The 25,395-nt window shown below is 38.7% G+C and overlaps 1 protein-coding gene across 1 annotated transcript in view; it reads left to right on the top strand.

Annotated features, from left to right (window-relative positions):
- The first annotated feature begins 1,137 nt into the window (after nt 1-1,137).
- The window catches only part of LOC117741791 (cell adhesion molecule 2-like), a 39,516-nt gene continuing 15,258 nt past the window's right edge, over nt 1,138-25,395 (top strand). Inside the window, exons 1-4 of the mRNA XM_034549015.1 lie at nt 1,138-1,174; nt 1,400-1,519; nt 14,977-15,126; nt 25,171-25,323. Coding sequence (XP_034404906.1) covers nt 1,138-1,174; nt 1,400-1,519; nt 14,977-15,126; nt 25,171-25,323 — 460 coding nt within the window. The remainder of the gene's footprint in view (nt 1,175-1,399; nt 1,520-14,976; nt 15,127-25,170; nt 25,324-25,395) is intronic.

Genomic DNA, 25,395 nt, shown 5'->3' with positions numbered 1-25,395 from the left:
TGCTTTAACTCTTCTATCTCAACAGTGTTTCCACGACAGACATAGTGCTGTAGTTTATTAAGTTGAGGAGGAACCGTATCTGGAAATGGGCCTTTTCTACGCTCTGTGGTGCTTTGTCCTGTGTTGGGCACACACAGTTGTACTTCTGATCAGCATTCAGTGCTGGTTTTGTTGTTCATGCAATGAGTCCTTTTTAAAACCGTACTGGCAGCTCTACCGTTAATCTCTTCTTGTCTGAAGCCTTTGGTCACAATGTTCTGTCCTCATTACATCTAACTAAGTGTCTGAAAGACAGTAAAGCACTTCTCTTTATGTAGCCAGTAACACTGGAGACAAACAAAGCACCTGTCTCTTGAGTGATGATGAAAGGAAACTGTTTACCAGTCTGCCATGTTAGCCTGAGTAGTGTATTGCAGAGAAGGTGGAAGTTGAAAGTTATTGAGTAGTATTCTTCCCAGGCACTGTCGCACAGATTAGCCCGTAAGGCGTGTGTGTGTGTGTGTGTGTGTGTGTGTGTGTGTGTGTGTGTGTGTGTGTGTGTGTGTGTGTGTGTGTGTGTGTGCACGCGCGCGTGTGTGTGTGTGTGTGTGTGTATATATATTTAATGTAATGGTATTGATATCGGAAGAACTCTAAACACTGGCACCGCAGAGTATGAAAGTCCCCCTCAAGCCCTAAACAGACATTTTCACCGTTAACCTGGTTTGCTGGTCATTTATCAAATACAGTAGTGCGTATCATTGAGGTCATATTAGAGAATACTTGTGAAAGAAAATTCAAAGACATTACTGGTGTTTCTTTTGCCCTGATGTTTGTGTAAATAACTACATACTACCCTCTGCATATTTGTTTTGTAGATGTTAAATAATTCATGATATGACTAAGCTTGTTATAGGGGGCATATTTACAGTATATTCATGTGTTCTTGTGTCTGCAATGTTGTATTGATAAGTTCTAACATTTGACATGTCCTGACACAGTGTGGTATAAATAAATACGCATTATACTACTTACATTTCCACATTCTAAACATTTCATCTCATACCCCCTGACAGCATGGGTAGTGAATAATCATCGATGTTACTCCTTCATACTGTACTACCTATCTAACCTGCTCTTCCCTTGCTTTACCCCCTCATGCTATCAGTGGCTGGGACGAAAAGCAAAGCGAAAGGTGAGTTATTGCCTCCATTTTCTTGCTACATGATTTATGTTGCACACCGTTCCCAATAAACAATGTTTGAATCGCCCTTTTATCTCCCCCAAGAGCCCGGGAAGCTTTAACATACGCTGCTTTCAGCAAAGCTTTCTGGGAATTTTTCAACCTTTATTTCTCCAGGAGAAATGTGCCGAACGTGCTGACTGTTTTTTAGATACAACCTGCTTCCCATATGTCTAGATTCACACGTTCACACCAGGGAGCTGCCCGCCTTACCCAGTCATGCCTTTTCTCTATTTGGCCACTGTGCAGCTCCAGTGGAGCAGCTGGGGGGTTGTTCCTGGTTCAAGGACACTAGCGGTAGATGAGGGAGGAGAATGTTTCTCATTTGCTTTCCCAACCCAGATTTTACCAGAAATACTGTGCATTCATACTGGAGACCTTCTGGTCACAGGCCTGCTACTCTGCCTGCTTTCATATACCGCTGCCCTCCAGTAGCCTAATTAATGCTTTGTCCTGATATTTGGTGGTGTAGGTATTAACATTATTGCCATTGAATCTGATCTAGTGCCTAATAAATTGTCTTATTTTGATTTATTATGCACTGAGCGTAAAAATCCAGCACCTAGGGTGTTTTTTTATTTCATTTCTTGCTGCCAACCCACAAATGACTTCTTCCATCCTGCTACAGATTGTTTGATGATTCACAGACCATTTCTCTTCCTTTTATATTGGATATTAATTTTCTGTTATTGTTCATGTTCTTGCTGCAGCTGATACAATTGTAGAATCACAGCATCAATACCCCAGTGTCTCTGGCTCCGCCTGTATGCGTATTGATGTCACTGGGTTGTAACTACGGGATTCTGTAAAAAAAAACAAAAAAACAATATGCTAGTTCTTCTGACTTATTTGCTTTAAATTGTATGAACCTACTGTATTGTTGTCTTTCCTGTGTGACAGTGAAATGACTAGCTTCCCAATATACTAACCAGAATCATATGCTCATGCATTATATATTGTAGGCCAGTGTTTTTGTTTGTTTTTGGGCTTCTTTTGTTATTTTTTTGTGAACATGACTTCAACCAAACCCACTAACAGCCAATGTTCCTACTGTTCATTAATTACATTTTCTTTTTCTTTTTTTTCACTTTTTAAAAATGCAGTGTTTTCTAATTACATAAGTAATTTAGGGGCTAGCTTTTAATTAACAGAAGATACACATTCTGCATCCACACTTCTGGAATCTCGCTTATTTAACAGCACTTTTAGGTCTAATTATGCTTAGTACATTTTATTAATAATGGTGAAGATAATGCATGTAACCACATGTATCAGTCTTGAATATCAATGCATTGGTTTTTATCAGCTTCTCTATTGCATGCTATAGCAGTGTAATTTGAGTGTACAGTAGAAATCATTATAATGTAAAACATGCCTTTGGATTTATACAGTGAGACCTACCTATAGATTTAAAGCAATACTTTGACCAGTGCAGATAAACACAATCATTTATTAAAGTGTAGATTGTCACACCTGTATGTCAGGTTGGGTTTTTGTCCTGTCTCCATGTTTGTTTTGTGACTTCCTGTTTTATTTTGAAAATTAACTCTCCTCTCGTTTCAGGTTCCTTGTCCTTCCTCATGTGTCACCAGTCTGATTGTCTTCCCTGATTCCTGATTGTGTCCACCTGTTTCCCCACTTCCTTCATGTGTAATTATAGTCGGCGTCTCCCCTTGTCCTGGGCCAGTGTGTCATGTCCTTTCGTCTTGCACACCCGCCTTATACTATTGTCAAGTCCAAGTCTTAGTTTTGTCTGTACCGAACCTTGTCATAGAGTCCTCGGTTGGCCTTTTATTGCTTCACAGCTCTTCGAATTATTTCAGAGCTTTTTTTAGTGATTGATTATTTTCTCATTTCCTCGCTAAGAGAGGTTTTGTTGGCTTCCCGTTATTTAGTATTTCCCAGCTCTATGGCTTTAGCCAGAGCATTTCCCCGTTCATCCCTCTTCGGAAGAGTTTTTTGTTTCCAGGGATTTCCCTGTGTATTTTTGTTGGAAATAAAAGATTGTCAGCTGAACCTCTACTCTGCGTCCGAGTCCTCCTCAAGAGTTCCCTTCATGACAGTACACACTGGCCCAGGACAAGGGGAGACGCCAACTATAAGTACACATGAGGGAAGTGGAGAAACAGGTGGACACAATCAGGAATCAGGGAAGACCATCAGACTGGTGACACATGAGGAAGGACAAGGAACCTAAAACGAGAGGAGAGTTAATTTCCAAAATAAAGTCACAAAACAAACATGGAGACAGGACAAAAACCCAACTTGACATAGATACTGTTAAGAGAGAATACATTTAAGGTAAAAACAATGTTAATGTCTTTTTTTACTTATGCAGTCGGGCAAGTAGGTCTGAAATCTACTTGCTCGAAGTCCATGTTTCCATTCCACTCTACAAATTGTTTTATTAATTTGTGGTTTATGAAATAACAACTAGACTAAAGTTAAATGTCTCTTTTTTCTTTCAAAACTGCACCATATATAGTTAGGTTTTTCACCCACATCATCTCAAAGGCCATTCAACTACAGGAGACTGCTGTTTGAATAAAATGCTCGATGCACTAAACTTTTTTATGCCACCTGCCACCTGTTTTGTCGCCAGTGACCAATCGGTACTGAACAGAGACGAGAAGAAAGCAAGATTTAAATTGAGTTTATTGATTGAGCACATTTAAAAACAACAGAAGTTAACCTTTGGAAAAAGAAATGTGTTTTGTCATTTTGACTTGGGCAAGTTAGTTGCTAGATTTACAAGCCTCCAGTGGCAGTTTAATTGCCCCGGCAAGTAAGGAAGCCTCATTGCCGAGTCCCTGAATTGCTTCATTAGTGAAATTGCATGTCCATCCCAAACTCATGTCTTTCATCTTGAAGTAGCAAGGCAACTTGTTTGTAATTGTGTTTTGTTTTCTGCAAATAGGAGAAAAATGCAGAAACCTTATTGGTGGTAAACCACATGGCAGAGGTAAAACATGAAGCTGAAATCATAGAGTACAATTGTGTTATGTAAACATTCTGAAGAGCACATTCAGGCAGGTTGAATTTGAATTTAAACGTTCATTTTATTTCTGATAGAGGTTATGATACATATGGAGAGAACAAGGCACGGATTCTTACTGTGATAAGATTTTATTGAACATCTAAAACATGATCACATTATACAGCAGGGTTTGTGGAGATGGACCATGAATGCATGTCTCGCAGAATAGAATAGAATAAATCCCAATCAAGTTTATGTTTCACTGAATTCTCATCAATACTGAGGCTGTTTTGATATCTAATATTGGACCCTAGTCCCATAGAGTCGGATTGAGCCCTATTGGGAGCTGGTTTTCATTGCCATTTGTTTGTCATGATGTAGACTTTGCACTCAGCTTAATGTTTATAAGCACAGAGACACATAATCCCAAAGTTAATTTGAGGCACATCACACGTTCGGTCGTGTAAGTAACGCCAGTTGAACGTGATATTTCACCTGGAGACAGTACAGTATTTCTGACCCACTTTCCACCTCCTGCACAGCAAAAAAACAAACACTGCTAAGAGTTTCGCCCAGCTGGGATATTTCTTGTCAGTTCTGTGGCTTCTCAACCCCGTACCTTCCCCGTACCTCCCCCACTGTGGCAAATCACAGGGCAGGACGGCGCTCAGTACCACCTCTGAGTCGAGGGAGGTTTACTTTTGCTGCGGTGCTATTCAGTAACAGGCACCAAATTCTCCTTTTTGATGGAGGGTAAAGTTGACAGACAGCTCACTTCGTCTTGGTTATTTCTCTCTAACAGGCTTCATCGCCTCTGTAACAGCTCAATCAACTGACTGCATCATTTAAGATCACACTATTGTTGCCGATACACAGTTGTCATGTGGTGGCTCATTTCAACATTGTCATTGTCTCCGTCTGATCTGCTGTGAACTGTTCTTGTTTACAGCTGATGGAAGCATTGTGGAAAACCACTATAACCCCAGAGCAGATAAAGGATGTGTACACTTGAATGTGTCTTGATAAGATTCCACACAAACACATTTAATGCAAGAAAGATTTATATGAGATTTGGAAATATCCACCAGGAGCCATTTGCACCTGGAATGAAGAGAACAGTTGATATATATATATATATATATATATATATATATATATATATATATATATATATAAAACCTGTCTGTAGCTGCATTGCATCTGAATACAGATGTTCAATCGCGAGTGACGTGTCTCTTCTAGCCTATTCCCTGATGCAAAAAAAGTGAGTGACAGAGTACATTACTAATCTTGAGAAAAGTAATCACAGCCTTTGTTTTTTTCTATACTTTCATATGAATTTTCTATGACTGAATGAATTGCACATTGGAAGTAAAGTACCATTTTAAATGTTCCCTGTTGATTTTGAATTATCTAAAGTTGACTAAGTTTGAACCAGTAGTTGCACAGTTTGCAAACATGGATTACTTTGGACAGGTCATTTAAAGATTAGCTGCAATTAATGGATCAGATCTAGATGTAGTGCTAATTAGCTGATGGCCCTAAATAGTTGCTTAAATCTCTCCAATCAACTAGGCCGATAGCTTAAAAAATGGCACAGCTTATTGAGTGTCTCAGATCAGCAGATTTGCCATAACCAATACGAAGCATCTCTGCTGGTGTTGAACCAATAGGCCTTAAATTACACTGTCAGCTTGAATGACTGATTTTAGTGACAGATATGACCTTTTTGTTATAGAAATAAATGACATGATGTTTTTGCTATTTTTTCTCCTTTTAAGACTGGTGTTGTCAGATTTATCACACTGTTTGCAACATCGCTTTATATTGTATCTTATATTATGACTGTATTCATGGGTTACTGTAGTTCAGGCCTACACTGTACTTAGCTTTTTATATTTTAGTTACAATGTAGAGTTTTGCATTGATCATATCCTCTTTTCTTGTGTTGTTAAAAAATATGTCAACATTTTTTTACATCATTTCTTCTCTTGCCCTACTGATTTACATATTCCATCATATGCCCCAAATAAATAAGCAATTAGTACCAGCTACTAATAACGCTGTTGCAATCTCATAACAATTTAAGATTGAGACAGACAGAAACCACAGAAGGGGTTTGCATGCATTCGTATTCTGCATACTGCCAACATCTAGCCCACATTTTCAAAAGTGATCTTATTTGGACTATAGTGAATGGAACATGTTGTTTCCATGATGTGTTAAACGGAGAGTGTTGGTGCAGTCCAGTAACGTACAGTATGGATCATCAATGTGCTGACAAATGCAGTGTTGCTATCTGTTTCTAGCCAGCAGACCAGTTAGAAGCCATTTTGTTAACTGGTATAATTGTTTCAGAATGGAGGGTTGTGTGTATTCATTTTCAGCAGTCCTTCACACAAGGGTCAGCATTAATCTAAGACACTTCACTCCCTTTGAGAGAGCGCTGTTGTTAGTGTTGGCAGGAAGAACACATACATGGCACTAAGCAATAATATTAATACTACTGTGGAGAATCATGTGACAGGCAGTCATTATCTGGACAGCCCGAGACCAACACTCTCGGGCCTGATTATGGGTCTTTCTGAGCAGCTGCATCAACTTCGGGGTTGAGATCTGTTTGGCTTTAATAATTTTTGCATTACATTTTCTGAACGTGTACAAATTATCCTCACTTCCTATGAATCACAGGTCTCTATTTACGGTGTGCATCTCTGTAAGAGAACAATCACAAGTCATTCATTTTAGACACAAAGCTGACATATATTAAGAAACTGAGACTATCACTGTTGAATCCAGTCTGGTTCTGTGGTAACAGGCACGTCTGACAATGCCCTATTAATGATGCTGAAGCAAAGTGTACGGCTCAGGGGATCTGCCAAAGATTTGTTAATTTTTTAATTCCATGTCAGTGAGTAATTGTAAAGTCGAAAGGAACAAAGGAGTGCTGTAGAGCAAAGTACCTATACTTGACCTAACATGTTCATAACAACCGCATTTCGGGCTAATGGTGTATAATGGCGGAATCTTTGGAAGAGTTGGTTGTATTTATTTCAGACAATATAATTATGATGAAATACAAAACAGGAATGCTAACCACCTTCAGTAACTAACATGCGTTCATATGCAGTACATACCTTACAGGCTTATTGAGGTGGTGCCACACCACCCGTCCTATCTGCTTTCATAACAGAAAAGAAACATTTAATTCACAAGAAAATACTCTATTTAAACATGAATAGCTTTAGAGCTGCACTAATTGTACAGTTTGGAAGCTGTTTTGGCTGACAGAAACATCAGCTCTATTGTCCAGGGGAAAACTGAAACCAATACCGTGGCACTATTACGGTCAACATATCATTTTAGACATTGCAGTTTACAGTACTAAGAGGTGTGATTTCCTTATATTAATAAAGCTACTATGAAATAGTGTGTTTTAAGTAGATTGTCCTTGATTGTGCTGTGAGAAAAAACAAGACACCAATTGTCAGTTCATGCTCCTGGGAATTTGCCTTTGATCAGATTTAAAACATGCGTGAACTTACAGTTGAACTGTGTATTTCTAACCCTGTTTTCCTGTTAAACCCAGCACCTTTACACTGCTACAGCACCCAAGTTGGCAAAATACAAATGATTTTGTTTGGATGGCCTGTTTGGTTGAACGAGATTCATCTGGAGTTCATTATATCTTAACAATACAGTTGTGTGCATCAATGTGAGGATACGACGGATGTGCAACTAAGGTGGACTGAGCATAGCTTAGAACCATTGAAACACTGGCTTCACAGATTCGACTTTGTTTACATTTTCGGTTACTTCTGCTTGCTCTCATGTCCCTCTTCAATAACTATCTTATCTTATCTTATTGAAAAACACTAAGAAGCAATTACCAAAGAAAAGCTAAATTAATGCATTCAACAACAATTATTTTCCTTGACAAATCTGCTATTCTCAGAGTGGGTTTACAGTAGACTTACTCTACATCACTACTGTTGCTTTTACCACGGTTTATATTTGTTTGAAACAGTGTAATATTGCTGCTGATACAATTACCACTATTTCCGCTAACAGAAGTCAAAAGTGCCTGCCAAACAAGCAATTAAAATAATTTGAATTTGAAAAGGCTTTTTTGTTCAGATGAGATTTTAGAGGTGATTTTAAATTATGCTGAATTAGCAGTCTGAGCTGGTCTGGCAGGACATCTCACAGCCAAGGTGTCAGGTAAAATCCAGTCATTTTTCATCTTGAAACCAGACTTAGCAACTGCCAAGAGCCCTGCCGGTGGTGTTAAAGCTGCACTCTGATGTATGAGGGGGCAAAAGGTCAGAGATATAGCTGAGGGCAAGGCCTCAGCCATAAAAGTTATCAATGAAATATTGACATCAGTTTAAAAAAAACAGAATGGTTGCCAATATGGTCTCTTCACTTAGTCCATGCCGAAATTCCCTTTTATTCATATAATCAAAAGTTTTACAAGGAGCTTTACAGCATACAACATTCTCTATCCTTAGACACTCTATAGAAGGCATGGCAGTTATAAGACAAGAACATCCATAGGTTATATATAAAAGATATGAATGTATGACACCCGGCATTATTAGAGCAATTTGGTTTTGACAGGATTCCCTCGTTGGAGAAAATATTCACTGAACCAAACTTGAAGGTCATAAGCTGTTTTGTCTACATCATTTTGTGAGAGGTGTAGTGCAGGACACCAGCTGAACAGGGTGTGTAACACAGCCAATGTGGTCTAACAGACATACTGCAGAGTACTAAAAGTAGCACCAGAAAGAACCATCTGTATGATTGTAACACAACATAAAATGACCCATAATTAAGCCTTGGCGTACCATATAATACTAAAGAGGTGAAGGAAACGAGGTCAATAGAAAACTCAAACATTTCTCTCTCGCAACTATTTGAAGCGTTTCCATAAAAGCCCACCTTTCACCTGTATCTGCTCTCATATAAAGTGAGTCATACGTTTGAGCAAGATGTTTTCAGTGCTTTCAGAAATATGTGTATTAAAGAGCACAGCTATTAACAATTGGTATAAACTGTAGGTCTTTATTTTGTAAGGAAGGTTGGATATGTTTATTTTTTTCCCATGTTACACAACCATTAGTCCTGGAGTTATTTACCTCTGAATAATTATGTCTGCTGAACTGATGGATGAGTCATATGTGAAAGTGTCTGTTAGTTATTGTGAAGAAAGTGACTGACCCAAATGAGGTTAAGTTATTCCAACACAAGTAAAAGAGGAATAACACAGGGATTCCAACAGGATGTGGAGAACAAAATGTAAGCCATGCTTTTACAAAACTTCACACTGAGTTTGTCTCACATGGGAGATGGCGAGCTCTGTTATGTGTTGTGCTCTCCACCAAGGAATGCACACCACGAGAGGCTTCAAGTTGTAATTAAATGGAATATTTATAGACTGCGGATGTTCAACTTCCTTTCCTCCCAACATGCTGGCAAATAGGCCACGCAGTTTAGAGTTAGCCAATTAATTACAATTTTGTCAAGTCACAGCAATTGCAGTGACTAATTACCATGTTCTCAAGAGCATATTGTCTATTTAAATATATTGTAGGTAATAATGCGGGATATTTGATTTTCTTCTCCAAACTCCTCACTTTTTAACTTTACAGCATTTACTGTCTACAAAAGAAATTGGAATACATTTATTTGTAAACAGTAAAAAAGGTTGTGTTTGTTTTTTGGCTTTTTTAGCAATCATTCATAGACAGCTAGTTTGACAAACATGTCATTATTTCCATACATATTTAACATACTGGCTGTCTGCGATTCAAAGTAAATTTTAGTCTCCGTCCCAAAAATGGATTCAAGTATTTCATGTGTATGTAAATCACAGATTACAGAGAAGTTTTACGTAACAAGAATGTAAGACTTTCATCAATTAATTTTATTTTATTTTGCTGTTAAGTTTTAGTGGCTCTTCTTGAAGTTTTCATTGGTATTGCCTAGACCTAAAAGTATAAGCAGTCTTTACATTGCAGTTCCACCAAATCAATGTCACACATTCAGTTTTCACTGTGGATACATAAGTGAATTGTAGAGACATGTTACTACATCGCATTTTGTTATTGGCAGGCAGTGTACGAAATTGCCATGACTTAATGGCATGCTCAGCACCTCCAACATCTCTATCAGCCAAAAAAAACAGAGGTGAACTTGTGGTTTGATAAACTGCCTGGAATTCATTTCTAATGAAAATTAATAATTGGTAGCATTGAGTAATGAATGGAGGCATCGGCTATTTCATGAACTATTTTCTGAGTTATTTGTTTTCTTTTTATCCAGCCTGCAGTTTACAGTTTATTCTGCAGTGCTGTGCTTGACTGCTCTCCAGCCATTCATCAAGGCACTGCTTTCCATTATTTGGTGCATTCAGCTGAAACTGAAAAAGGCTTTTGGGGTGGTATGGCTTATTCTTCCTCCCATAACTCTCTGTTCTCCTCAACAGAGATGTTCCTCGTATTTTTCAACTTACGACCTGGATCAGTGATCATTAGACGAGTCGTGAAATTATACACGGCTCTCATTTGATCCGGTTTTCAGAACTACTTTCACAGAATGCTGTGATTTTTTCCATGAGTATCCTATCAAAACAGAAACAAAATGTGTTTACATTATCATTAATGATAAAGCACTGCATTTAGATGCATCAGCTATCTCTCTTAATCCTCACTTTAAGTACAATCATAAATATTGCTATCTCCCTCATATTCACATGTTCTAGGTGCCCACCCAGCCCACAAGACTTGCAAAATCAATAACCTAAAGTATCATATTCTTGGCTTCTAATATTATCAGACTCAGATTCCACCAGGCTACGGTCTGAGCTGCATTCTGATAACAGCATGAAGAGGGGCTGGTTGAGATAAAATAAAATAGTTTATCGTTAATGCACACTCAACAGCCAGCCATTCTGAACATCTGTATTCATATTTATACTCTACACCTGCTGCACAGACCTCATCCCACACTACAATGTATAGAGATGAAGTGCACACATTTATTTATGTGTTTTAGCAGACATCATTCTGTGGTTCCCCTTTAAAATCTAATCATCAAATATTTATGTTTACAATGAAGATGCTATCCTCTGCTCTCCATTTACATTCCTACCTTATTTCAGCTGTGCAGGTAAATATTTGATTCATGAGGCAGTGTCACTTGATTCTGAATGAGAGTTAATGTCACAGTGGAGAGAGGCGTCAGCAGCATTCTGACTGTGCACAGCACAGCAAACAACTTGACTAATCTCATGTGTGCTGACATTGTGACTGATGATCAGTGTGCTGGTGGCCCACCTGAATGTGGACCATAATCTCCCAGCTCAGGGTGATATTGCCAGTTTCAGCTTTCACTGGAGTGGGCTCTTTGCTTCAACTGTAAAAATAAAATAAAACAGCAGCTCTCAGATCCATGTGGCCATCATAAAAAAACATTGTGAAAGGGGAAAGCACTGCCAAGGGACCAATTATAGCTTTAAGCTTTCGGCCCATAAGCAGGATGATGTTGGAAACATTTTTGATTAAAAGCACATAGGCACAAAAACAAAACAATAAAACGCTGGGATTTTAATTGATTAAATTCACTTTTAGCATAAAAATATGGAAAGCTTAAGGGAAGCTGAATTGGAAAACAGAAAGAGGGTGAGAGAGACACTGATGTGATTGATCACATATTGGATTTTTCTTTTACTATAGCACTTCATGATATTCATCGATTAAAGGAGAGAAGAGTTGCCAGCATGAAAAAAGCTAACACTAAAAGGTTTTGCTGGAACACGGTCCTGTTTATGGAGACCTCTTGGTTTATGACTGCCCGTGTTCCGGTACACATTCCCACGGATCTGATACCTCTTGTGGTAAAAAAACAAAATAATAACATAGAGAGAGAGAGAGAATGCTTTGTTTGTGCTGATGGTTTTGTGTAATTTTAACAGCTTGCACCTTAACATTGTCCAATATGCTCCAGGCACTGTGGATTTTTGATTTGTTGCATGACTTTTTCTCGCCCCTTCAACCTCCTGATTTACCAAATGAAACACTCGTGTTTCAGAGGGCGCCTGCTGCTTTCATCAAGATATCTCAGGTTACTCAACCTCACCTCACCTATTCAGCTCCAATGCTGTCGACTGTATGGGAAAACTGTTAAACTGCAGTGCAGCTGGCTTTGACTGAAAATAAGTAGATGTAGGCCTGTATCCAATAGCTTGAAAAGGAATACAGCAATGCCATGTATTAAAGTCATTTAGCCTGTAGAACTGATATGCTTTGTGTTTAAGAAGCATGTCCTCCCCAAAGGCATATTTCAAAAGTGCAGGTTTATTTCTCATTTCATCACTGCATTTCACTGAGTCATCTTGGATCATCAGTGAAGCAGACAACCTTCATACCTCCATAACACTGCCATAGTCCAACATAATCTACACTTTTACCAGGAAGCTTTTATTGTATCTTTCTGTACCTGTAGTGCTTGTTGGTTATTTACTGCTAAGGTCACCATGTGTTGATCTGTTGAATTTAAGTGAAAATGCTGAATGGATGTAATGGGTGTTGTAAAGCCTTAAAACCATTATTGCCACATTATTACTGAGAGATATTATATATATATTATTATTATTATTATTGTCATATTTTTACCATGTTACCCAGAAGTAAACCCCCACTATTACCAATACAGTCTAACTGTTTTTAGTTTCCTTTGCGATAATCATGGAATCACCCCAGCATAAGATATTAACCACTTATTATCCTCTTATTACAGAATTGTAATGTATAGTGCTATGACATCTTTTAGTACAAAATGTGCCTCAACTTACTCAAATTAAATTAAATATGGGGTGGAATAGCCCTCCTTGTCACACACACCGGATCATGTGCGTCTTTAAAGTGAGGTCAGTGTGTGTCGAGGTTCACAACACAGTGTAGCGCCCGGGAATCAGTTTGTGGTTCAGTGACTTTGGAGACTGTTGTTTGGCACTGTACTGTAGAAGGAAGGTCGACCGCTTCCAATCACCATTTCAAGCAAAATGAAAAATTCAGTCTGTACTTGGCACGGGGGATTATGTTTCCAGAAGGGACTGCATTTGCCATACCGACTGCTACAGAATGTCAAGACTGGAATTTCATGAATGCATTTGTGAAACCCAGTTAGCTGGAGTGCACAGCAACCTGCACTGACACTTCTTTTAAAACTACCCTCACGACCTTACTACTGATTATGTAAACAACTTGTATTGCCCTCGCTTGCATAATTACAAGCTTTTGCAACTGTACATAAACCAACCAGAACTTGAGGGATTGAGAATTATATGCATTGCTGTTCAGATTTGAATTATTTCTTTTCAGTATACACTGGAGACAGGCAGCTAAGATACTGGGAAGATGGTGGGGTAGATGATATGACAACATTTTTTTAAAGATATGCAGGAACTGACAACAACACCTCCACATGGTACCCCACACACAATGCATCCGCATCAATTTCTCTTTTTAATATGACATGCCGAGCTGATTTTGCTGGACTACCTTCTGACATCCAGCCAACTGCATTTGTATTATTGTAATGATGACATGATGAAATGGTTTGTTGATGTGATATTGGCTGATTGGGTGTAAGGAGCAGATAAGTGATGTACACTGTTGGAATCCTACTCTCATCACTAGTTATAGTCAGCCTCACTTTCACCTCTAGCTGACAATCGAGGTCACGGAAGGTTCACAGACCTTCTCCCCTATTTGAGCGGGACTAATGAGGCAGACACCTGCTCCCTTAGTTGAAATATCCCCATGGTGAACTGTACCTTGGAGATGCAAAGACAATGTCACCTTCATATTCAGGCACATGATAAAAGGAAAGCAAAGCAGACCTGTGAAATGAAGAGAAAACATGCACACAGATTAGCCTAGACCGAAAAATGCTTCCATGGAAATACAGCACATTCAGCTTCAAGCGTGAACTCAAGGGCTCTAACACAGTTGTTGTTCACTGTTGTCATTCTTCAAGGGGCCGTTCTGGTCAGACTCATATTAGCTTACACTTTGTCTTCTCACAATTCCCTGCAAAAGAGAATTGGGTTTTAGACATCTGTTTCTGAAGCTTGGCAGAGTTCAATAAAGCACAGGCAGGGTAGAAATGCTTCTGCAATGTAATTAGGGGACTTTGCTGAGACGACAAGTACAAATGTGGAATAAGAAGGTAAAATCCAGCAAGGCTGGGTGATTAGGCCTCATTTGGATGTCTTCTGCACACTGTGACGAGCGGCTGTTTCAGGGCATGCCAGTCGCTCGGATCGAAGGTCCACAGTGTCTAGGATTATGTGTCAATTTACCACCCAGCTGCAGCTCTAGACTCTGCAGCAGAACATGACTACCTCTAATTAGGCCATGCTACCAATTAGGGCCCTGCAATAAGGCAGCGAGGAAGGCACTCTGGGAGACTAAAACCTACCATTGTCTCCATCGTAAAAAAAAAATAACACTGTTTTCTGGCACCAACAGCTGTCGAAGGCTGATGTCCATGTCAATGAGGCTTTCATTAAGCTATCTTTGGTTTACTGTGATGTAATGAAGACATTAATGTAATTGGGCGATATGATGATAGAACATTAACTTTGAAAGGTGTCAAGTCTGAATGGTACATTAATGTGATTCAATGAAAAGACGGTAAGAACCAGTCTAAAACAGCAATCTATATATTTCACGGCCATGACCTCAAACTCTGTCTAATAATCCCACAGGTAGCCAAGGTCAGTTCCCCATAACTCAGAATGTGACGGTGGTGGAGGGGGGCACAGCCAACATGACCTGCCGCGTGGATTACAATGATAACACTTCCCTCCAGTGGTCAAACCCTGCACAACAGACCCTATTCTTTGGGAACAAGAAAGGTGAGTAATATTCCCAGCGGATAATGGGTGTAATGATAAAATGATAAGAAATGATAAAGATGTCACAGCCAGATCAAATTATGACAGGAGTCGTCTTCATTCTTTCTTTCTTTTTATTTGGAATGTACAAATGTGTTCCTGTCTGCCTGATACCTCATCATTTTAGAATACAGGAAAAAGACAGGAAAAGAGGGAAATGCACGTAATGTAGAAACAGACTTTTAATGAATTTATGTCTCCATTGATGTCCCAGGGCACAAACTAAACAGAAAGAGACTGCTTTTGAATTAAACTTTTGTAATCACGCAGCACTGACAGTGTTGTTTACAACACAGCAACGCCTGTGGATTGTGAGATGATTGGGCTTAATTAGCATTTTAACTGCCCTACATTTGTATAGCTGTTTTGAAAAGGAAGTGCACTGTTGCAACCTTGTGTAACAAGGTCCAATCCAGAATTAATTATAATGTTCTCTCCCCAGCCAAATCCAATTTAAAGGTGACACAAGTCTGGAGTTGATCAATTGGAATTGGGGTAAAAGGGAGTATAACAGTGTTCATCTTTCAGTGTTTCTCACAGCATATTACCCATTCCATTTATGCTGTAGCTGCTAATACAATATCATTGGTTCAGTGATTGGAGATTAACGTTCCCTTTGAATAACAATTGATAGGAGAGGGAGATGCCAGAGTTAACCAACATAATGAGAGTCACAGTCTGGTTTGAAGAAATACTTTCTCCCTTGAAAGTGATTGGATTTAGTAATGAGGTCTCAGGTGTTTTATTAGATGAAATTACATCCCAATACAATTAAAGGAAAGTTAACTCAATCTTAAATATATACTCTTTTGTGAATGGTGTTAACGTTGTCAGAGATTTGAATTCAAGCTAGTCATAGAACAAAAGCATATATGCTTTGGTGTATAGAATACAACATTTCATTATTTCACTTTTGGAAAATTCCCAAATTCTATCAAAGAAAATCTCAAAAACCTTCACTTCTTTTTACTTTGAAGAGCTTTAACACATGACCAATCATTCAAATCATATCTTTTGGGGTATTATATTCGGCCAAAATGAAGTCAGTTAAGTGTGTTTTGTTCACATTTTTCATCTCCTGTGAATAGAAAGGCATAATCTGTATCCACATGAATATCCAGAAGGCTGCTGTTATAAGCATGTAAGGGGAGCTTCGGGAGCACAATATGTATGAGACACATTGCCCTTCTTGGGCAGCCATTTATATTGCATGACAGAATCTTTTTCCTGAGCAATGCGGATGATAAAATGAATGTAGTCCCCTCAGCAGAGGTTGCCAGGGCTAAGTATGGGAACACTTCCTCTCCATCTCCTTTTAAACAGCCAAATGAAAAGCTTTATTGGCACAACTAATACGATGCCTGTGAGGCCATCAGGAGAAACGGGAGGCGTGGAACAACACAGGCTTCATGTGAGGAAGAGGGTGGGACACCTGGGAAGAAATCTCTACTGTGCCAAATCACCAGTTAATTGCTTGGCAGAGGGCTGCAACTGTCCTTCTCCCGTTTGTTGTGTATTCTTGTAGGAGCCAATGAAAAATGTTAGATTCAACCGTATGCTACATTTCAGTCAAACAACTGCAGACTGGCTGAGCTTGAGGCAGGGTGTTGACCAGCTGGTCATAGAACACTGTCATTGAGTAGATTAGATTAAAATAGCTATGTTGCATTTTCTGTTGCCTACCTCTCTGCTTGCAACAATCCTCTTGGGTGTCCATGACAGCATGGCCATGTCTCCTCAGAAAGGCAGTTTGTCATTGTGCTTGTGTAATTCAAAAGAAACTGCTTTTACAGCTTTTATGTGTGATTCCGGAAGCTCAAGACAAGTAACGGTGATAAAAAATACATCTACTGTTCTGTCTTAAATTAAACTAAACGCTCTGTGAGGCATTTTTTAAATCTACTCTTGCTCTTTCCCTCAAGCTCTCTATGATAGATACGTGCATTTATCTGGATGTGTTGGAGGGAAACGAGTATTAAAATGACCTTTGCAATCTCTTTCAGCAGCTATAGTGGAGTAAAGAGAAACATCTGTAACGAAGCTGTGGTTCCTTATTATATCATTTGGGTCTGAAAGCTGCTAGGTAAAGTAAGACAAAATCTGATCTTTGCCCTGACTATAATTTGTTCTATTTTAAATCAGGTCTGAGAAATTACCAAAAAAGCCCCAAAGAGTGGTTATTAAAGACAAGGAGAAAAGGGATGTCCGTGTCTTTTTCTGAATTTTAAAGACACTGAAAGCCTGACGTCTACTCCAGTCTAAGAGTAAGAAATGCTAGCATGAGTATCTTTTACATTATTCAAACACGTGTGCCAGTCATGCAAATTAATGCTGAGGCAGAGGGGTGTGGTTAGGCTCAGCTGCAGAGGGGAGGGAGCGGGGGTGATGTGTAATCCGCCTCAGCTGGGGTCAATTTAATGTTTGTCTCTCCAATATAAGAGCAGGTAGTAGATGGAAAACGGGAGGGAGAGCGGGGAGCAGACGCTGACCGAGCGTGCGGAAGCAGAACGGAAACTTAACATAATAAAGCCGGTTACTTCCAAAATATCCTGTGTTGCCCTCTTTTGTGCTTTGCCGGGACTCACACTTGTTACAGTGGAGCCCAACGTGGGGCCTGGCATGGATCACAAGGAGCAGCACGCTCGGTCAGCGTCTGCTCCCCGCTCTGAGGGAGTCCTCATGTCGAACATAATTCCAGCAGTGCATCCTACAACTTGTGTGTCGAGACGTAACATTGCTGTGTAGACAAATTGTAAATCACATGTGGAATTAGGTAATGATGTGTGTTTGCAGGTGGGAAGGAAGTATTGGGCAGGTGGCAGCTCAATAGCTTTACGTATGTTAGATAAGAGTGTAAATGATAAGAAGGACCTCCATCTTATCCTCTCCCATAAGAGGATCAGTCAACCCTTGTGGAGCTCCAAGAGAGTGTTAACCTTGCTGGATTCCCAAAGCCAATCCATATGGGTTGGACTGTCTCTGCACATTTGTCTAAATCTGAACACAGCCCTCCTCTTATAATACCATGCCAGCTGGCTCCTTGGCACGCTCTTCCACATCCATTATGTATATCTGAGTCTTGGTTGAATGTTGCCACCTTAGAGGCCTCAGACTACACCACGGAAAAGACCAGCATGCCGATTCCATTGCACTACCAACACAAACCTGAGACAACAGAGATTCCCTTAACTGACAGGCCAGGACATAATTCATACATTATACCAATTAGCAGGGACTGTTGAAGAAAGTGGCTCTGTGGTGCTCTGCCACAATGATTAAATGTCTTTTGTAGAATAATCATTTACATATGTTACTGGGGTTATGGATTATTATTGCCGAGCAGGATAAATGAGAGCAGAGCTACCCAGGTGAAACATAAATATGCTAAGTATATTTAATCTTAGCATACTTGAGTATACTTGAAGCCCTACTAATCATAAGTATACTTTAAATGTGCTATTTTGGAACAACTAATTGTGTACTTAATATATTTTAGTTGTGATTAAATAGTAATTAAGCACAATTTGAAGTGTATTTAGTATATTCTTTTGTGCTAAATTGGAACAATTTAAAGTATACAATTTAAGTATATGACTATGTGTATGTGCTAATATGCATGCCGATTACTTAAAGTATATTTGAAAAATATTATGAGTATTTTACAAATATGTAACCTTATAAATATAAGAATATTGTGGTAATAGTATACCAAAAGTATATTTGGTATCCAAAATAATAATACAATTAATATATTAAAATAATAGCATGAATAAGTTTACTTGCTAATTACAAAAAATTTGGTATATTTAAAATCAGAATTTATCAAATTTTCAATTCAATTCAATTTTCAGTTCAGTTTATTTTGTATAGCCCAATATCACATATTACAAATTTTCCTCAGAGGGCTTTACAATCTGTACACATACGACATCCCTGTCCCAGGACCTCACATCGGATCAGGAAAAACTCCCCAAAAATAACCTTGTGCTTTAAATACTTTGTTTCAATGGTAATTTAGAGCATACATTTTGAAATATATAAAAATCTACATTTAAGTAATTGCACAGAACTTACACTTAAAATATATTCTTCTTCTAATATATTTTTGGAAATTATACTACAATACAATTATTTTAAAGTGTGTTAAAAGTTGTATTTTTAAAACAGGTGAAAGTGTGAATTTTGTATACTTCTTTGATAGTATATTTTCAATGTTCTAATGAAAATATTAGTATATTTTAAAGACAATAAAGTATTTTTTTTGCTGTCTTCATTGTGATTTACTTAAATGTTAGCTAGATAATGGGAATGATTTGAGAGAATATTTGTCAGAAACGGTGAATTTGAATAATGAAATTATTGGGAAGTTATTACAGGTTGCATGTCAAAGGCAGTTAACACATTGCTTATTTGAACTACAGTATGTATTTGTAGCAGAGATATGGAGACATATACAACATGTACATACATGCTGTGGCACAGTGTACAGCATTTTGCTCATCTCAATTAAATCTCAGAAGTTTATGGTTCATCATTCATGACATTTAATTGGGTCATTCAGCTTGGATCATAAAGGGCACAAAGCAAAATTGATCTTAATTGGCTTGTAGTAATCAAAATGCTGTTATGTGCTAAATAAATGCTCTAATGTGAGCATTAAAACATTCATTAGCTTGAGAGAATGAAGGATAATCACAGAGGATGCAATTACTGGAGTGAGCACCAATGAAAGCACATGTTAATGTCCATTCTAGTAAACACACACCATTTGATGGTGGGTCTGTTGGAAGCAAGTGTAGTGGATGTTTACCTGAGCTTGGTCTCAGATATCTGTGTGTACATCTATCTTCAGTTTGAAATTGACATCAGCTACCATATACAGGTTACTGTTGTTGTTGTTGTTGGTGGTGGTGGTGGTAGTAGTAGTAGTAGTAGTAGTAGTAGTAGTACTGTTATTATTGTTGTTTTATTGTTTTTACTTTCATTAGAATTTGATTTTACATTGTTGCTTAATGAACACGCCACAAGGACACACTGTAAAAGAAGGAAAATGTCATATACAGTTGCCAACAAACATAGAAATAATCAATACATATTAAGTAAAATGTGAAGTTAAGTGTGTAAGACTTAAACACACCATGAGTTTGAATTATTAAACAGATGCTTTACCACATTTCCTTTCAATATCTTGAGAAAGAAATCTTAAGCGATGCTGAGGAAAATTATTTTAAAAGTATTTTGTTTACTTCTTAGCGACAAAACTTAGATGGCGTCTCATGGCCACAGCTAATGTCTTTCTTCAGGGACTAATGGACTTTTAAGTGTACTGGGTTACCTCCAGCTTCACTGTAATGTGAATGTCCATTATGATTATGGTACTATACACTCGACTATTGTCACTATGTGAAGAGCCACTCTTGTATGTACTATACTAAGCTCTGTGCCACACACACACATGTGTATATGAGCTCTTTAGAGTAGTGAAGTATATGTTGTAATTAAAATTTGGTAGAAGTTTGAAACCCATCTGAAAACGGTTTAGATCCTTTTTACCGTGTAATATGTCTGTACAAACCCTGAAATGTGTCAAAATGCTTTGGAAACCAATATAATTATGTAACCCCACTGTGACTTGGTGGACTGCAAATTAAATTTAGAAAGTTCACTTGAAAAAAGGGACTCAAAGGCAGAACAATTCCACAGTGTACAATCAAGCTTATGTCAGTGGGCTGAAAAATGGACAGACAAAAATATATTCCGTATCATTATACACCACTTGAAGAGGGGACGTAGCATAGCCTTTGGGAGAATTCTTCATTCTTTCTTTTCCTCCTGCAAGCACTGAAAAGGAGTCCAATTTGCATAGCATCTGCTCTGTGGGATCTCTGAGAGTGCGGGCAGTAACAATGGACCTCTGGAACAAGGCCCTTTCCTTCTCTTAATTGCAGCCGCATGTGTGGTGAGAAAGAGCCCCCTGCCTGCACCACTAGCCCTGGAACACATCCAGAATCGCCCACACAGTCACTGAGTGAGCACAGCCAGCAGCAAACACACTCCAATTGCAAAGAGGGGAGCCCCTAGCTGGACTGTTGGAAGGGGAGGAAGGGGGGGGGGGACCTGTTCTCGCTGAAGGACAGCTAGTACTGGATCAACGTGGTTACAGGCCATGCAAAAATGGCCATATGGGGACACTTGGCATTGCGGATGTAACATATTTTGGCTGAAACTGTTCGCCATTAGCTTGTTTCCAAGACTAATGGATCGATGTAAAATGTTCTTTTCTATCTGGACTGTCAGGAAATACTTCATTATTTTGGATTACAAACATTGGGTAACATCTGTCTGCTGCTCAGTAAAGTGTGGACGTGAATGCCATGTGATAAGTGCATTTTGAGTTTCGCTGCCTCCAGTTTATCTCAGGACAGAGCTATTGTAGCAACCAACCAGACTGTTAGTTCTTCTCTTACACATCAAATAAGTGCACTGTATTGGAATAAGTCAACAGCTGTTTTACATGTTAAAATGGGTTCTTGGACAGTGTACATTCAGATAATTTTTGGCCTAGGTTGACCTAGGTTGTTAAAACGGAATCTGACAAAATACTCTTCTCATGGGAGACCTCAAATTGGTCTTCCACTAAAATGGTTGATGGTGCAAAGGACTATCAGGGAAACAAGGCACATATTACTTTGCATCAAAGGGCCATAGCAACATTATCCCTTGCTCTGAATAACTGGGTGTCCGTTGTACTGATTAGAGACAGCCTTGGTAAGGCCTCCATCACAGGAGATGTACTGCGCATTAAGCTGCCATGCTGCAAGGCTGTAGCATACACAAGGTCAGGGTGCCGATGTATGCTTTCTCTTAATCAGAATGAACAATACGGGAGCTATCTAGGGTTTGGGGGAAATGAACCTTTTCATCACATTGATTTCTTAAAGCGCCTGGAAAAAGGCTTTGTCAGCCGCTGGCATTTGGGTCTGATTGTGACAGATCTGCACACAATCTGGGCCTCTAGCCTGGATTGGATGCTCGTAGTAAGCTTTTCTGGCCATATGCGGTTTGAGTAATAGATAACACTTGTTATTCAAACCTGTGTAAATCTCATTATATCAATGTGTCATTGATTCACGTGCCATGTGATGCCAGTGCCTGTCTTACAAAAACACATCAGTCAAGTTCATCTTTTGTTTAACTTTAAGTTGTTTCTTAGCCACAACTTGGATTGGAAACATATCGGAATCAGTATTCCAGCTACTGGCGTTTAGATTTTAATTACTTTTAATGGTAATGTGATATTGTTCAGCAGATAAAAAAAGTGTCTCCTAACTTTTACTTTACACATCACTTGAAATTGTCGGTGGTCTGTATTTGGTCACTGTTTTGCGTCTACAGAGGTGATTAGTTTCAGGAAAGACATTTCTACAATCACTCCTGCAGCATAATCCACTTCTCTGTTGTCCAACCATGTGCTCAGTGTGTTTCAAAGAGTCATAATGTTGGTTAGATATGGCTAAATATGCTACTATGGAGCTTCAAGGTTCCAATATTTTGCCATATTTTGCCAAAACGATGACTGTTTGGCTCAGACTGACCGTATAGATGTTAAAGATAATCAGTTGCATATTTTGTAATCGTCATGAATTCACAGCTACCAAAGCAAATAAGATTAACGTTAGATTAAGTTTAACAACAGGTTAACAAAAATATGTCTGTTTTCCCTTGACAAATCCCTCTTAGGAAACAGCCAGAACATGTATCAGTATCACAGAGGTTGCTGGAGCTAGTCATTGTTTTGTCATATATGAGGAACAGGGGGTTAAGAAGAAAAGTCAGTCTGTTTCTCCTTGTCTTTTCTCCATGCGATGCAGGGATGTAAGGATATGCAGGCGAAGTACAGTATGTCATATTGTCCAAAGGTTTGATCTTCTCAGACAGTACTTCCATATCTTTAGAGTTCCGGTAAAATGTTGTTTAGACCCCATCACCTCTCCGATGCATCCATCCACCAAAGGCTTTGCTGTTTTCTGCCAAAGCCTCTGGGCATTTTCCAGCTCTGTAGTGAGGATGCTTAACTACAAAGAACATCAGGCAGCTTTGTTTCAGGATGTGGTTTGCTTCAGTAAGACTATCAAATGTTTGTATTAAGCCCCATAGCAAATAATAAGCTGGCTCTCTGATGACGGAGCTTGTTGTTCAATTTTAATTCTGGCTTGAAGATTGTTTTTATTTACTCTTTATTCTTAGATAACAAACAGTCTCTAATAAGAAACATCTTAGGGCCATGAATATCTCTCTAGTCAATCTTTCTTTTTTCTTTTTAGTGTGTGCGTGTGTGTGTGTGTTTGTGTGTGAGTGTAGTTGTGTGTGTGTGTGTGTGTGTGTGTGTGTGTGTGTGTGTGTGTGTGTGTGTGTGTGTGTGTGTGTGTGTGTGTGTGTATAAGATAATGATCATCAAATGATATGGTGTAATTGAAGCAGAAGAAGAGCGTTGCTGATAATGACCTATGTCTGTGTAAATCTTATAATCATTTCAGCCAATCTAATTTAACTGTTTATCACATGGCTGCTGTGAATGTGAATCACTGAAATCAAATAAATGGGAATGGAGCAGTTGATTAATGATTTACATAGAGATGTCTTCTTTATCTGATGTGATTTTACATTGGCCATGTGAATTAAATCCTAATCAACACCTACTTCTGCTGCATGTTGGAAGATATGCCCCGTGTAATACAACCCAATAGAGTTAATATTACTTCGGATGAAAAAATGTCCAGGGAGAGAACTTGCCAGGCCTAAAGGGAGTATGGATTAAGAATGTGTAATGTATTCAATGAAGAGCACTTTCCTTCCTGCCCTCTGTGGTTGGTTGCATGTCGGAGCAGGTGATTTTCAATTTGAAATTGTATAAGAGATGACAGGTGCAAGATGACCTTCTTCAGCTTAGCTGTGTGGTTTCCCCAGGTTTATGAGGGAGTAATCTGAATGAGCAGTTGTGAAGGTGTCCTAAGATGACACTTTCTTTTATTTCAAGGTATTTTTTTCAGAATTACCATTGTGCTAATTATTGTATTATTGCTCATTAGTAATAGTGGTTGATTTGTGTGTAGCTGTAGCAGCTAATTTGAATTATTTGAGCAGTATTGTTGTTTTGTGTTTTACCTTAAGATTGGACTAGAGCTGAGCAATTTGGTTGATTTTAATATCACAATATTAACAACACCGTTTTAACAATATTGATGCTCATCGTGACAAAGAAAATGCATACAAGATTATGATATACAATAATCAAATCAAGGTAAAGTACAGTGATGTACAATACATGGAATGCATACATGTGAAATGATTATGCAATACATTTTTTATGTAGTAGTAGTTTGTAACTCATTGACGCAATGTGGTTATACCAATATGATACTGATAGTTAAAAATCACCAAGTGGTACTATTGCTAAACCTTTATCTGAACTTTATTCTTTTAGCCTATAGTTACAGTGAAAAATACCAAATAATTAAATAAGTACTAAGTGGTTCTGTATAAGGCCAGGGTAAGGTTTTGATATCAATGTTCAAAGTATAAAATGTCACAAGCACAGCCAGTTACTAAAAGTGTTAAAGTGAGTGTAAATCACTACCTGCAATGTAAGTGATTACCTAAATAGATATTGCAATCTAGGACTGTACACTTTTTCTGCTGCTTCGCTTAAGAGCTTCCCGCTGATGCTTTCGATATTCTCACAGATTCAATAAGACTGTCAAACTAGAAAACAAATGTAAAGAATATGTTTTAAATCACTGGCCACAGTATGTGTTTGCTGCATTAACAACTATTTGGAATAACTGAAAGCACAGTGCATTCGGCCATAGTCTTGTAAGGCTCATCTGAATTACAAATAATAACTGCCATCACCGAATTCAGCGTGAATTTGCCCATTAATAAACTGTGTTTTCTGTCTCTGCGCTGCACACTCCGTAATTCTTTGTGTCCTCCTTCCTCATTCAGCTCTGAGGGACCACAGAATCGAGCTGGTGCTCGCCTCGTCACAGGAGCTCGTCATCAAAATCAGTGACGTCAGCCTGTCAGACGAGGGCCAGTACACCTGTTCGCTCTTCACCATGCCTGTCAAGACCACCAAGGCCTTTCTCACTGTTCTGGGTGAGTCTGTCTGTTTTGGACTAGTCGAAACACGGCCAATTTATTGTGGTTAATTGTTCACATTCTGACAGC

Source organism: Cyclopterus lumpus, chromosome 13, assembly GCF_009769545.1.
Source record: "Cyclopterus lumpus isolate fCycLum1 chromosome 13, fCycLum1.pri, whole genome shotgun sequence".
NCBI lineage: Eukaryota > Metazoa > Chordata > Actinopteri > Perciformes > Cyclopteridae > Cyclopterus > Cyclopterus lumpus.
The sequence above is the reverse complement of the archived record's forward strand: the minus strand, read 5'-3'. Positions and strand labels throughout refer to the sequence as shown.